The sequence below is a fragment of the Manihot esculenta genome, chromosome 7, assembly GCF_001659605.2.
Source record: "Manihot esculenta cultivar AM560-2 chromosome 7, M.esculenta_v8, whole genome shotgun sequence".
Classification (NCBI taxonomy): Eukaryota; Viridiplantae; Streptophyta; class Magnoliopsida; order Malpighiales; family Euphorbiaceae; genus Manihot; species Manihot esculenta.
The window spans coordinates 15,660,823-15,675,803 of record NC_035167.2 but is presented as its reverse complement, the minus strand read 5'-3'; the positions used below and the strand labels follow the sequence as shown (position 1 = coordinate 15,675,803).

General features: G+C 33.7%; 2 protein-coding genes across 3 annotated transcripts; both read left to right on the top strand.

Annotated features, from left to right (window-relative positions):
• The first annotated feature begins 2,756 nt into the window (after positions 1–2,756).
• LOC122724080 (probable starch synthase 4, chloroplastic/amyloplastic) lies at positions 2,757–6,766 on the top strand. Its single transcript, XM_043958610.1, has 9 exons — positions 2,757–2,994; positions 3,194–3,261; positions 3,462–3,494; positions 3,564–3,674; positions 3,778–3,909; positions 4,716–4,972; positions 5,158–5,286; positions 6,314–6,419; positions 6,505–6,766. Exons 6-9 carry the CDS (start codon positions 4,919–4,921, stop codon positions 6,672–6,674), a joined length of 459 nt encoding a protein of 152 aa, XP_043814545.1. The 5' UTR covers positions 2,757–2,994; positions 3,194–3,261; positions 3,462–3,494; positions 3,564–3,674; positions 3,778–3,909; positions 4,716–4,918; the 3' UTR covers positions 6,675–6,766.
• LOC122724083 (beta-xylosidase/alpha-L-arabinofuranosidase 2-like) lies at positions 5,159–10,162 on the top strand. Of its 2 annotated transcripts, XM_043958618.1 has the most exons (5): positions 5,159–5,227; positions 8,572–8,705; positions 8,794–9,139; positions 9,212–9,308; positions 9,430–10,162. In XM_043958618.1, the coding sequence occupies exons 3-5, from the start codon at positions 8,985–8,987 to the stop codon at positions 9,457–9,459; spliced, it is 282 nt and encodes a 93-aa protein (XP_043814553.1). In that variant the 5' UTR covers positions 5,159–5,227; positions 8,572–8,705; positions 8,794–8,984; the 3' UTR covers positions 9,460–10,162. The 2 variants fall into 2 exon arrangements, with proteins under 2 accessions (XP_043814553.1, XP_043814552.1); XM_043958617.1 differs by lacking the exon at positions 5,159–5,227 and having other exon boundaries at positions 8,970–9,139.
• The last annotated feature ends 4,819 nt before the right edge of the window (positions 10,163–14,981 follow it).

Genomic DNA, 14,981 nt, shown 5'->3' with positions numbered 1-14,981 from the left:
AATTTTTGTCAAAAGTCTAAATTTTCTGTGTTTTCCACCAAGGCCCATATTAGAAGTCTCAAGAGAATATAAATACATCATAATTGAGAAACTAAAGGATTTTTTGCTCACCTTTGAACACATATACACTGTGAAAATCGCAAAAAATTCAAGGAGGAAGATTTGAAAGATCTAAAAAGATAAATTCATGTAGAGTTTTTATTTCTTCTCTTATTCTTTTGATTTATTGTTCACAATTATTTTAGGATAATTTTGGATAATTTTTCAATAGAGTTTATTGTTGAATTTTTGAACATGAGCAACTAAATTCCTTTGCTAGGGGACTTGATGTAGCTTAGATTATTGATTTTCTTTAATTTATCTGACTTAATTATTTTTTTTACCAATCTATTATTCAATTCTTGATATTAATACTTTTAAGTACTTGTGGGATGCTTGAACGATTTTATCTTGAGATTAATACTGGAAGGAAATATTTTAGGACTGAATTGAGAGTTGAATATCACATGAATATTAATTGGATTGGGAATTGATGTTCTGAGATCCAGAGGATAGAATTTTTGTGTGTGTAAGCTTGATCCTTTTAGGGGGGTACTCATTTCCTTTTATTCTTTTCTTCTTGCTTGCCAGTGGCGCCTAACGGCCTCTCTGCTACAGTAACGTCTGTCTCTATCAGACGGGCCCGTACCATCAATCGTCATACCTATGTCAGGCGGCCATTTAATTTTCCCCAGTGCACATGTGAATAGAGCTGCGATAGGACGGGGCTTGCTCATTTCTCCCCATGTCTCCTTCTTAGGCCGGCCTCTTCCTTATTGGACTTGGGCTCGCAGACGAGCCGGCCTATCTTTCATGCTAGATCCTGGGTCGAAGCCACTGGGCAGGCCTGCCTAGGGGCGTTCCGAGCTCAAGGCCTGGTTTGCTTTTGTGAGCCCTAATTCAACCCAAAGGGGGTGCGAGGCCCAACGATTATCAAATGCCCCTTTACCTCCTCAGCAGTTATTACATGAGTGATGAGGGGGTAAATATCGATAACCTATTATGATTGCGTGGCCTAAGGACCATTCCCATCAAAACATCTCTTCTTCACTTTACTATTCTCAAAATTCAAATCCTCCCCATCTTCACAGAACTCTTACTCTCCTTCTACTTTCTGCGTGCTCTGTTCATCCTGCCCTTCTGCCCCAATCGTCTTTAAAGTACACTTTTCATATTGCCATGGATAGCCCGAAGCTTCCTGATGTAATGAATCTAGAGTCTAATGTTACCTCCTCTGCCCTGAAAAATTTCTTTTCCCGAGAGTACCTGGATACCCCTCTTTTCCGTATCCAGACTCCCCTTCGTAATGAGAGGATCGTTCTTCTCGATCCTCCTCCTTCTAGTTTAATCGACCCTCAAAAAGACCGCATTTTGGTTTTCTTTGTCAAACAGTGCGAGTATGGCTTAACCTTCCCCTTTTCACCCTTCTTTATCAAGGTTTTCTGGTACTTTGGAATAACTCCTCGGATGCTTGCTCCCAATTTAATTCTTTTTATGTGTTCCTTTGAGTCTGTCGGTCTGAGCTGGGGTATCTCGCCCACAGCTTGCTTGTTTGTCACCTTCTTCTGGCTGGTCCGGGCGGTTCAAGGTTTTTACTATTTTGCCTCCCGAGGAGGGCTGTCCATTTTCTCAGGTCATAAAGACTCAATCAAAGAATGGGCAGAGGGGTTCGCTGTGGTGGAGCTAAAAGGGGGTCCCGAGTCGTCTTGGCAGGTGGACCTCCCTTGGAGGGAGGTTCCTCTGGGTTGTAATGATCTCCCCCAACTGAGCCTCTCTGAACAAATAGGCTTTCTTCGACTGACTTCCATTGAGTAGAAGTATGATATTGAGAAATGCATGTTCGTGTCCAGTCTTCAAGATTGCAAGGACGCGGGTATTTTATTCTGTTTTAGCTGTCTTGTGTTTTTCTTTTGTAATTTTTGTTAAATGCCTTTCTCACTTGTTTTGATATGTGTTCGTCACGTTGAATGCTGCTCTTACAATTCCTAATCTCAAAACAATCGTACTCGACTCTTCCGAGTTTACTGTGGCTAGCTATTTCTGTTACTTGAATGCATATCCATGTGGGAATAATTTCTTTAGAAGTTCCACACTGTTGATTTTTTAGAATCCCAACCATGTGGTTTACATCTGTTATGCTCAAGCTGCTTGTAGTTAGGCGTTGATACCGGCTATTAACAAATTACTATTGGTGCACATGGTGCTCTTTGTTGCAATTTTCCTTTTTTTTGAGTTGGAATTGTAAGAATCACTCATTTAATAGCATTATGTCCACCTTGACTTCATTGAAGTGTCAAATGCATCAGGCAATTGACTATTCTTATAGAAAAGTTAAGCCCTGTCGGTACCCACTCACACATCATAGTTTACTACTGAGCAATTATAATGCCATAATGCAACCGAACAATTGAGGATCCTAACTAATGAAAACTAAGTGTGGTCGTTCTCCTATAAAATGCTCTGGTTTACTAGAGATGTTAAAGCTACTGGCAATAAATATTGCCTAGAGGAGAATCTGGAAAATTAGCTCTTCTCTTCATAATCAGTGTCTCACTAAAAGGACATTACTGTACGGTGCATGGAAATGCATGCTACATCTAGAATTCCTAACCTGTTGGACCTTGATGGCCTAAAACTTAGTTTCTTTAGGCTGGGTGTTGTCCCTTAACTTAGTTTTTGCACTCTTGAGCATTACCTGCCTGGCAGTTATTCCTTTGTTGCCGATGCTAGCTGTTTGTGTTCCACCTACTGAAGTTGGTCCTTCAGGGTTTTATAGGTTTGGTGCTTTGAATTGCTCAAGTAGTCTAATTGATGAAGTTAAATATGCATAGACTAATTTAATTACTTTGTAACTGATGTTTCTCTCCCTACAATTTCAAATCCCGATGCAAGTGCTGATCTTGCTGTGGTTTTAATGCAAGAAGGACTTGCACACATCTTACTTGTCGGTAAAAGGTAAGGTAATTCTTTGATTTTTTTTGGTTCAGTTGTTTAAAAATAAATAATCACATAAACATGAAGCAACAAAGCCTATAAGGAATGACTTCCACTCTACTTCATATCTTATTTTCTCGAATATTTTTTTTATTGTCATGTTGTAAACTGTTATCCTGGTGCCTTATGGTGCTGTGACTAATACACTACATCGTAACAGCTAATCGATCAAGGATAGAGACTTCAATTCCTCGAAAGCATGGCCCTGCCATTGCTGTTTATGAGTCGGTATGCTTCTTTTCTTCCAACACAGTGAATCCAAGTCATTTATATTTGAGTTGCTATTGGCTTGTCAATGTACTGGAGTTGTTATTACTGATGTGGCTTCTATGGTTCTGCCTCCTTTTGCATGGATTCTAAGGATTCATGAATTTATCAGAAGTGCTTTAAAACTCTATGTTTTACATTTCTTGTTCTCCTTGCTGCAGGCATTGAATAAGTTCTTTGAGCATGTTTTACAGGTGAGCATTTGATTTGTATTTTATGTTAGTATGCCTCTACCCTGCTTCTGAATTCACAATATGTTTCAGGCAAATTAAATACCTGAAGCACTTCTTCACCAGTTCTGATAGATTTTATCCAAGCATATTGATTTCAGTGTCATTCGTTGTGCGGTGATTGCAAGCCCTGGTTTCACTAAGGTTTGCAATAAATATGCCATTCTCCCCCCCCCCCCTGTTTTCATTCAACTTCCTACTTGCTAATATGGCTTTGATCTCTTGTGAAATGATTTTTTTTCTGCAGCAATATATACAATAGTCGAGTGTTTTATTCTTCAGGATCAGTTTCATCGTCACTTATTGTTGGAGGCAGAGATGAGACAGCTGAGACCCATTATTGAGAACAAGTCACGCATAGTGCAAGCTCAGGATATAAGTATGTTTGTTATCTTTGCTTCCAGTGTTAATAGTGGTTAAAACAATGAATGAAACTTTGCAGGGTAGAGGTATCAAGCATAATGGCATACTGGAATATGATGTTTTGGGATAAATTTCTTGAGCATATATACTTTATGTTTATATGGTACTGGATTTTCTTGTTAACTTGGTTATGCGCCCTGAAGTTCTTTTCTTTTTCCTGTTCTCCCTTTTTTCTTTTAAAAAAATTATCTTCATCCATTTTCATCTTTTCGTCATTTGGAGTGGAGACGGTTTAGCTGTTTGTAACTGGAAGGAGGATTATCCTACTACTATATTAGGTCACAGCAGCTAGAACACAACATAACTTGTTTTGTCCTTCCTAAATTTAGTGAACATTAACCTTTGTTACACAGGCATTGCTTGAGGGAGGTTCTTGATGCCCCAAATGTTATGAACATGATTAAAAGACTGCAACACTCCCAATACGTTTCTTTACGAAAGCACGACAAAAACGTGGTCCTTTTCTATATTTGTTTTTTCTTTTCCCTTTATTTCTAATATCGTATTCATTCACATCGGTCTGCCTTCTTGGTTCTTGGCCGGCTTTTTGCAAGTGTATCGAGGACATTTCATCTGGGATTTCGATGGCAAAGTTTGATTTACCTTTAAGTTTCTCACTTTAATGGTGAAATTCGATTACTTTGTGAAATCTTGCCCATAAATTCTTCTGGGTTTGCTTCAAATTGCATTCTCCATCATTCATAACCTGTATTCCACCTCATTTTAGATATTGTTTGTGTTTTTGTAATTTTTGGCCTGAAGATCGATCTGGGTGTGCTTCAGAATCAGTAATATCATCATCCAGAATCTCAATTGCTTCTGCAAGTATGGTTTCTTTGACTGGTTCAATGTTATTTCCTGCTACTGCACCGCATGGCTCTACTGGGTCTGCTAGATTCTCTATTTGGAGTACGGACACAACCTCTTCGTTCTGCTATAATTAGAGAAAGGTTCTCTGCGCTTGTATGGCACCTCTGCGAAACATAGGCCGCAATGAATATCGAGCAACCAAATTCAATGTAATTCCCTTACGCTAAGTGTATTTGTCTAGTTTCTGTAGTTTAGATTGTTTTTAGTTTTTGCGGTGTCTTGTTTGATCGTTTGTTGTTCAGCGCTTTTCTTCTTTTATCTCCTTTTGCTCTATCGTTAACTTAATTTGCATCTGTTTCTTACTATGTTTTTCTTTTCTTTTAGGTGTGACCAGGATTCTTATAAATCAAAGCAATTAGGGACGGTATTGGAACCAGAGGATGATTCTGATGTTCTAATTGAAGGTAAAAATGTCTACAAGTCATTTGGGGATAAGGATATACTGAGAGGTGTCAGCTTCAAGGTGACTTTTGTTAGAAATTGATGCGTGTTCTCTTTCTATCTAATGGTTCTTTCTATTATTAGCATATATTCTTACAACTGTTATGCACAGCATATTAACTCTTGATCAACATTCTTGTGGTAAACGTCGTTCTCTGTTCTGTTCACAATTCAACTTCTGAGTGATATTGAGCTATTGTTTTACTGCTTCTGCTTGTGGTTTGCCTATTGCACCAAACAATGTAAAAGAAATTACGGTAACAACTGGTTTTTGTTGAGCTAAGGCCTTTCATGTGAGATTATAAAATTTGATTCAAAGTTGCATAATAAACTAACGACTCTTTTGAAGAATGAGCAAGGAATTAGGAACCAAGTATGGCTGTTAGATTACCTATGGAATTGTTGTTTAATGATTACAAGCTTCCCTGAATTGTCCGGTGGAGGGGAAGGTTTTTCTGTACTGGCCATGTTATTGTTTTGGTCTTGTACACAATCTTGAGTTGCATCCAGCTCTTTTTAGATGTTTGACTTGGTTTATGGGGTTTATAATGGGAAAAGGGAAAAGAAAATCTTATTTCCTTTGTTTCAATATTATTAGTCAATAATTCAACTAATGTGGTTAATTTGCATTCTTTTGCAAAAATTTGGGTTTACAGTAGAATATCTTAGTGACCAAAATCTTCTTCTTCACATTTTTCAACTACGAGTTCTAATAACCAAATCACTCTTTTTTAAATTCCAGAACATCTTAATAGCCAAATCGATGACTATGAATAAGAAGGAAAATAGTGAAGGCTTACAATCTTCCACGCAAGTATTTAACATGAGAACCAACTATAGGATGTTAAATTTGATTAATTAAATATATAGAAATTATTTAAAATTTGCAAAATTTCATCTCAGATGGTTGTTCTGCTTGCATAATTCTGAATATTGGTAGAGTTCATGGAAAGTTAATTTCTTCTCCTTCCCCTTTTTTTTCTCTTGTTGTGTTCTCCTTGTCATATTTTTGTCACTAATATTAATTATGAATTATTTTTTGCTAAAAGGTTGGTGGCTTGGGAGATGTTGTGACCGGTCTTGGAAAAGCACTAAAAAAGAGAGGACACCTTGTGGAAATTATTCTGCCAAAATATGACTGCATGCAATATGATGGTATTGGCAATTTAAGGGTAGGCTAAATTTTTTTTCCACAATTTATTTAAGCTATTCATCTTGATTGTGAGTTTCAATCACGCAGGTCTTCCTGTTTACTTTATTGAGCCTCAACACCCTGACAAGTTCTTTTGGAGAGGGCAGTTTTACGGAGAACATGATGATTTCTATCGTTTTTCGTTTTTCAGCCGTGCTGCACTTGAATTGCTTCTTCAAGCTGGCAAAAAACCAGACATAATTCATTGCCATGACTAATTTAAAATTTGCTTCTGCCTTAATTTTCTTACAGTGCATGATCATACATTTTACAACTACGGAAAACTATATGAATGGGTCATTTGATTCTCTGTTTGGAGTTTTCTTGAATATTTGTTATTTTCTTTGTGAATGTGCATCCAATCCTAGAAGTCTTTCATATTTTATTGAATACGTGGGCTGCATAACAAGAATGGTGCCACAGAAAGGTGTACACCTTATTAGACATGCAATATACCGTACCCTAGAGTTGGGAGGACAATTTCTACTACTTGGCTCAAGCCCAGTTGCACATGTATTTCTCTTTATGCTACTGAAAAATATGCAATGCTCTGTATTTTGCATATAATATTGTCTACAAGATTTTGAGAACAAACACACACAAGCGCGCACGCGAATATATGCATTTGGAGAATGCATTCCCATGGTTGCTTCCTCCTAAAGCATCCAATCACTATTTCAAGGTGCTTTTAGATGCTTAACTGGAAAACAGAAAAAGCATCTCTCAATTGACTGCCTTACTTGGAGAATCTAAGACAGTATTTTGCAAAAAGAATAAAAAGTCTTGATCACTATGCGTAATGGAAGTAACATGCTTGCTATGTGGACAAACAAATACATATGCAGATAGTTGAATTTATGAAATCTACATGTGATTTCGTGAATGCACACCTTTGGAAATGAGCACTGGTTTTCATTTACTAAACTATTCTTTTCCTACTCCTCTGTCAGTTCCAAGCTTACTCCTCTGGACAGATACTTTTAGTTTACTTGTTCATTTCTTTTGTAGAGGGAATTTGAGGTATCGCAAATCACTTTCAGAATCATGAGCACATTCAGCTGATATTGAAGATGATTAACCTCTTTCTCATTCCATTTATGCAGCATCTGACATGTTCTGTCATCCCATCTATCTTTGAGCCTTGTGGCCTTACACAGGTAAAGCTATCAATCTTGCCTATGCAAATTTTCTAGAATGGCAAATAACCGAGTATTCACTCCTAGTCCAATGATATCTTGTGGATTTGAGAGTGATATCTTTATAGATCTCACTTTGAATCAGTGACCTAGTGAACATAAATTAATATTTTAGGATAATTCTTGGGGCTTGAGGACTCCGGGGGACTTAACATAAGATTTTATTCATAACATATGTGACGTGCTTTTTGCATATTCAACAACTTTCCTGAAATTATTTACAAGTATCATGATTCATCAACTCATTATTTTTTCTCTCCCCTAGTGTCTTTGATGTTGATGATGAGACAATTCCTCTTCAGTTTCGAAATGGATATACATTCTTGAATCCTGATGAGCAGGCAATTGACTAGAGCTGGTTACTTGATTTTTATCTTAATTAGGTTGCTATACCTAAGCTTTGAGCTAATAGAACTTACTAGTATCACCGGTCAATCAAAAGATGAGCCTGCAGGCTGCATGATCTACAATACAACTACAATTATAATCTCGACTGTTCTGATGGTTCAAAATGTTCCTCTGTTTTGCGATTTTGTCAGATTTGTATTTAACATGCTATTCTTGACTGTTATTCTGATGGATAAAACATTTGCAGGGATCGAATGGTGCTTTAGAACTTGCATTTAACCATTACAGGAACGATCCTGAGAACTATAGCGACGATTTGATTTCAACTACCTGTAATTGTTTCATTTTCATGGAATTTTCTGTGGGAAATTTATCCTTTCAGAGTAGAAGATGACAGTTCTTTTACAAGACAGTCGCAGAGAAGATGCACTTTTAGCATGCAAAAATTACATTATGCTTTGAATTAAATCACAACAATTTACATATCATCACAGCCCAATATAATCTGAAGTTCAAACATAAAAACTCTCCTTTTTTTTCTCATGTGGGTCATGGTACAAATTTCTGCAAGTGTGAGTAGACTAGGGATACCCAACTATAACTGGTGGTCTGAGGCTTGGTCTCTTTTGTGGGTCGTGGTACAAATTTCTCCAATGTCCTACCTGCAGCTACAAGGCTTTCGTCCTTTTCCAAGCCATTGGAAAGGTATACAATCACTGTACCATTTCCTCATTTGATGTTTAAAAGTTAGTGAACGGATTCCAATTCATTTGATGAAATTGTTTTTTGCAAGGCACTTTCTACTGAAGGCAAGGGCCATGCAGAACGTAGGATTGACAGGCTTGACGTTTTGGTCGCCAAATGTTAAACATTTTTCGTGATCCCAGATGGGGAAGAGGCTAAGAGGCCCCTGGTTAGAAGTCCATTTATTATTTTTCTTTTGTGTGCTTTTGAATTGTGATAATTCAGGTAACAAAGCAAGACATGGAAGATACATTTCAACCTCCATTTAGAAGTTGTGTTCTTGATGGTAATGTTGCCAGTGTAATGTGTTCCTACAATCAGGTCAATGGTAAGCCAACATGTGCTGATCCAAATCTTCTTTCTGGGGTCATTCGAGGCGAATGGAAATTGAATGGGTATATATTCATTCTCCGAATTTTGAGTTTCATAGTTGATCATCTGGTTTGAATTCGGCTCGGTTTTTGCAGATACATAGTTTCTGACTGTGATTCAGTATATGAGTTCTTCAATGGACAACACTATACCAAAACACCAGAAGAAGCTGCAGCTACACAATATTGGCAGGTAATGCTTGAAATGCTAATTACTTGTTAAAGTTGATTATCAGGTTGCTTGTTAATTGCATTTTTTCCTTAAAAGAGGCGTAGTATTTATAATGAAATTGCAATTTTTTTTAATTTGATAGGTATGGATCTCAATTGCTGGTGATTCTTAGGCCAGCACACTGAAGTCTTGGTCCCACTATGATGAGTCGAATATTGACAAGGCTGTCTCAAATAATTTTGCTACTATGATGAGACTTGGTTTTTTTTATGGTGATCCTACCAAGCAAATCTATGGAAATCTTGGTCCAAAACATGGTATCCACTATCATAAGTACCAATGACAAACATGAACATGAGAGCAGATCCTTTGACGGGCTATCCAGGCAGAACCTACAGATTTCATACTGGAGAAACTGTTTATTCATCCAAGAGCTCCAAGCATAGCCCATCTGCAGTGAATCACTTCAAGCTCACGGTTCTTGACAAAAGTTTCTGAGTCCGCACAGAGACCAACAGTATCCCATCCATAGTCACCTGGGAACTCACTAGTCAAGTAAGACGGAAGCTCACTGGAGAATGGACATGGCCATTGCCCATGAGCTTAGGGGCAAATGAGAAGAGCTTCACCGCCTTGCTAGTGGAAGTGGTGGGTGGAAAAGACAAGGGGTCCAATGGGTATTAATAGATAGTTGGTGATGGATTTCCTTATCTCAGTGAAATCTACGTTCAGGATTCCATAAGAGCGGTATTTAAATCTGTCACTTCATTGGAAGATGTAGATTTTATTTGTTTGTTCTTTTTATCCGATATGATATTCTTTGGACTGCTAAATTCTTATATTTATTTATTGTTCATATGGACGTTTCATATTTAGATTGATCGATCCATACTTTGATAAATTTTCACACTAAAAAAAATTCTTTTTAATTCTTTTTATCAGTGTATGTAAATACTATCGGAAAGTATTAGAATGAATGAAAAGACCCCTTATTAAAAAGTAATAAATTATATAACCTCTAAAATATAGTAAATTTTACCTCTTAAATGTTATTTTTTTATTTAAATTATAAATTTTTATTTTATTAATAATATATTTTTTATTAGATTACCATTATTTAATTTTAAATTTAAATAATTTACATCTCACAATACTTTATTAGATCAAAGTACAACTTATAACATGTGGGTTCAGATTTTTGACAACACACCTTACCTGCTTTTGGTGATCTAACACATAAAGTTTGATACTCTTAAATTTGTATGCGAATATATACACATACAATTTCATATTTACTAATTATATATTTAAAAATCGTAATTATAATTTTAAACATTATTTTAAACTATTATATATGAATCATTCGTGTAGACTATAATTGGTAAATCAAAAAATATCGTATGATAATAAAAATTATTAGCTTTCATTAGTTGTGCACAAAAGTTATTGAGATTTCATGCGGTGATTGATCTCATGTAAATGATAATTAACATGCAGAAATTGATGAACAATCTTGCAGGAAAAAAAAATGAAGATACTCAAACTTTTGACTTCTCCATAAAAACTCCCATGGATAGACCTTTTCTTACGGGTCCACTAGTTCCGTACAATTTTTTTATCGATGATATATATGATACTAATTGTAACTTTTGATCCAAATAACTGAGTAATCTAAATAAATTCACATATTTAAAAATCTTTTAAAATGGATTTGAAATAAAATTATTTTATAAAATTATTTAAAGTTCACACTTAAAATTATAAGATTAGTACATTTATCACTCTTGATATTCCGAGGACATGCCATATTTCGAAATCCAAAAACAATTGTTAGTTTTATAATAATTCACTAATCCAAAACTTATTAAAATTTAGTTCAGGTAGTTCAGGTAGTGTTGATGGGTGCCGTTGAAGGTTACATATTTACCAGTGGACCACTCGGTGAGATTACAAACCCAATCTACTCAGGTGAAAGATTTGACCCATTGGGTTTGGCTGATGACCCAAAAGCATTTGCTGAGCTCAAGAATAGCAGATTGGCTATGTTCTCCATGTTCGAGTTCTTTAGATGACTAATAAAATTTTTATATATTGACTAAAATAAATATTTTATGAAATTATAATATTTTCTCTTTTTGAAAGTGAAATAGTATGGAAATCTTGGGTTTTTATATTCTAATTGCCTCTAGTTAGATGACTAATAAAATTAAGATTTTTCCTAAATTAATTTAAAAAAATTTAAAGTAAAATAAAATTATAAATAGATAGTGTACATATATTTAGCCCATTACTACTTGAGGCCAAATAAGGAATTAAATATGAGCATGAGTGGTTGGTAGTGGGTACAAGTACAAAATAATGAAAGGAAATTCTTATTTGGGTGGCAATTTAAGATACATTCGCAAAATCATAAAAAATAAAATGGTGGGTTAAATTTATTCATATTAGGTTTATTTGATAAAAAAAATTAAATATTTATTACTTTTTTATATTCTAATATTAAAATTTCAGACAATAAAATCAATCTTTTTCATATTTATCTCAATTTTAACTATTTATTTGAATTAATTTTGATAAAAATATTTTTAATCCACTTGTTATGCATTATTCCTTAGAAGGTGTATTAAATAAAAAAAATTTGAAACATTTATATTAATTTATATTTATATTTTAAATTTTTATAATAAAATTAATTTTTTTTTATTTTGTCTTAATTTTAATAAAAAAAATAAATTAAATATAAAAAGTTATTAAAAAATTATAATATAATCCCTAAAATTTTGTTTACTAATAAAATAATCTTTAAAATGCATATTTTTATTTCAATACTATTTTTTTTATTAATTTCATTATTTACTTCTGATTTTTATTCTTATAGAAATATTGTAGTTTAATAAAAATTTGAAATATAAAAAAAATTATAATATAAAATATATAATATTTTATTTATTTAATATTATTGATATGATATATAAATTCTAATTAATTGAACAAAACATATATTATGATTTTTCTAATTAATTGAACGACTCTAATTAATTGAACAAAACATATACACAAATTTCATATTTTAAAATTTTCTAATCAAACGCCTCGTAATATTTTGGATGCACTAAACTGATACGAGGAAATGTGCTTTTAAAATTATTTGGAATGTACATGGAGTGCTATAAAGTCTCAAAATCAAGCTTAATAGAGCATGTAAAGAAGTAAGTCATAATTCTAGATCCTTAAAAAAAATAAGAATCATGTATTCTAACTTAATTACAAGTACTTAATACGGTTTGAACCGTACCATAGACTTTCATAGGAAACATACTTGCTAGCAGTTTTCCTCATGAAGACATGGCCATTGACCATGAGCTTAGGGGCAAAGGGGAGAGCTCACCGCCTTTTCAGTGAGCGAAGGGGAGGAGAGGGCCATAGTTAATCTACTGGTATATGAGTTGTGTAGTGGAAGCAGTGGGTGGAAAAGGGAAGAGGGTTCCAATGGGTATTAATACAGGGTTGGAGATGGATTTTCTAATCTTGGTGGAATCTAAGTTCAGGATTTCTTAAGAGTTTCTTCTTATTGTGGGGTATCTAAAACTGTCATTTTATTAGAAGCTGTAGGTTTTGTTTGTTTATTCTTATTCATCCTACTTGGCACCCTTTAGACCACCAAGTTTTAGATCTATTTATTGTCCAATAACGAATCCGGGCATTTAATGTTTAGATTGATCGACAGATATTTTGATAAATTTTCACATTAAGGAAAAAAATGATTCCTTTTATCGGTGCATAGAGATATAATAAATCTTTTTGAAAGATGTGATGTGAACATGGATTGGAAAGTACTAAAATGAATGAAAAGGCCCCTTATAATATTTCACTAATCCACAACTTATTAAAATTTAGTTCAGGTAGTTTTGATGGGTGCCGTTGAGGGTTACATATTTACCGGTGGACCACTCGGTGAGATTAGAAACCCAATCTACTCAGGTGAAAGATTTGACCCATTGGATTTGACTGATGACCCAGAAGCATTTGCTGAGCTCAAGAATAGCATATTGGCTATGTTCTCCATGTTCGGGTTCTTTGTTCATGCCATTGTAACATGAAAGCATTCTGTTAACAACAACGTCTCGGCTTATACCATAAATTTCATCCCTGGAAAGTGAAGAAAAATCTTGAAATACAAGAGCTCAAGAATTTGCTGAGCTCAAGAATAACATATTGGCTATGTTCTCCATGTTCGGGTTCTTTGTTCATGCCATTGTAACATGAAAGTATTCTGTTAACAACAACGTCTCGGCTTATACCATAAATTTCATCCCTGGAAAGTGAAGAAAAATCTTGAAATACAAGAGCTCAAGAATTTGCTGAGCTCAAGAATAGCATATTGGCTATGTTCTCCATGTTCGGGTTCTTTGTTCATGCCATTGTAACATGAAAGCATTCTGTTAACAACAACATCTCGGCTTATACCATAAATTTCATCCCTGGAAAGTGAAGAAAAATCTTGAAATACAAGAGCCGGTTCTTGGAGTATTGAAACGAAAAATCATATTATAATGTTAAAAATTGTACCAGACCAAACTTAATTTACAGCTCTAGTTTGATTTTAATTATTCACTAAAAATTATTTTAGAACCGTGTTGTACTAAAACTGATTCTACATATATTATTTTTCTATAATTTTTAAATATCTTATATACTATAAATATAATTTTTTTTATTTATTTTTATACACTAATATCATAATTTGTGTGTATATCTATATTATACATAAAAGTGTGAAAAGGCGGAAAATAATTACTTTTGAGTCTTTAAATTATTTATAATAATATTTAATTATTTAAATAGTTGATAATTTTATTTTTTAAAATTTAATTTTTAAAATAGATGATAATTTTATACTTTATATTAATTTTAATTAATTAAGAAAAATTTTAAAAAGATATATAAGATATAATAACATTAAATTTTTTAAAATAAGGATATAAATTAAATGGTAATTTTATTATAGGTAGATTAGTATAAATTATTTAATATTATACTATAATATTATTATTATAAAATTAGATCACATAATAAAATTAATATAAAAATAATTTTTTGAATATTTATAAAAGTATGAAGTTAAATATTTTTATAAATATATAGGGAAAAGGAGGTGTAAGTGAAAACCCTAGGATTTGAAGATGAATATGTTTAGAAGGACTCGATCTTCTAGGTCCAGACAACCAGATGATAACCTTAGAGATGATTTAAATATTACAGATAATAATAATAATACAACCATATTATCTAGGGAAAGTACTTGGAATGACCAACAACTAGCTAATTGGAAACCTCCTAAAACAGAAATTTCAGCCATATATAAGAAAGGCATATTTGATTTTAAAGCCGCTAGAGCTATTAAGACCAAAGAAAAAGTTATATCATTATATTCAGAAAACCAATCTATGAGTTTATTAAGTAGAAAGACAATTTTAAAATACATTAGCCAAGGATATAGATTTATGCACATAGGTTTAGTACAAATTGCAATTAAACCATTAACTGTAGAAGGTTTAAATACCAGTATGCATGTAGCATTAAGAGATTGTAGACATAATAATTACAAAGACTCTTTATTAGGATTATTTGAAACCAGTTTAACTAATGGACCAATATATTCAAATTGTTTTCCTAATTTTACAATTTCATTAA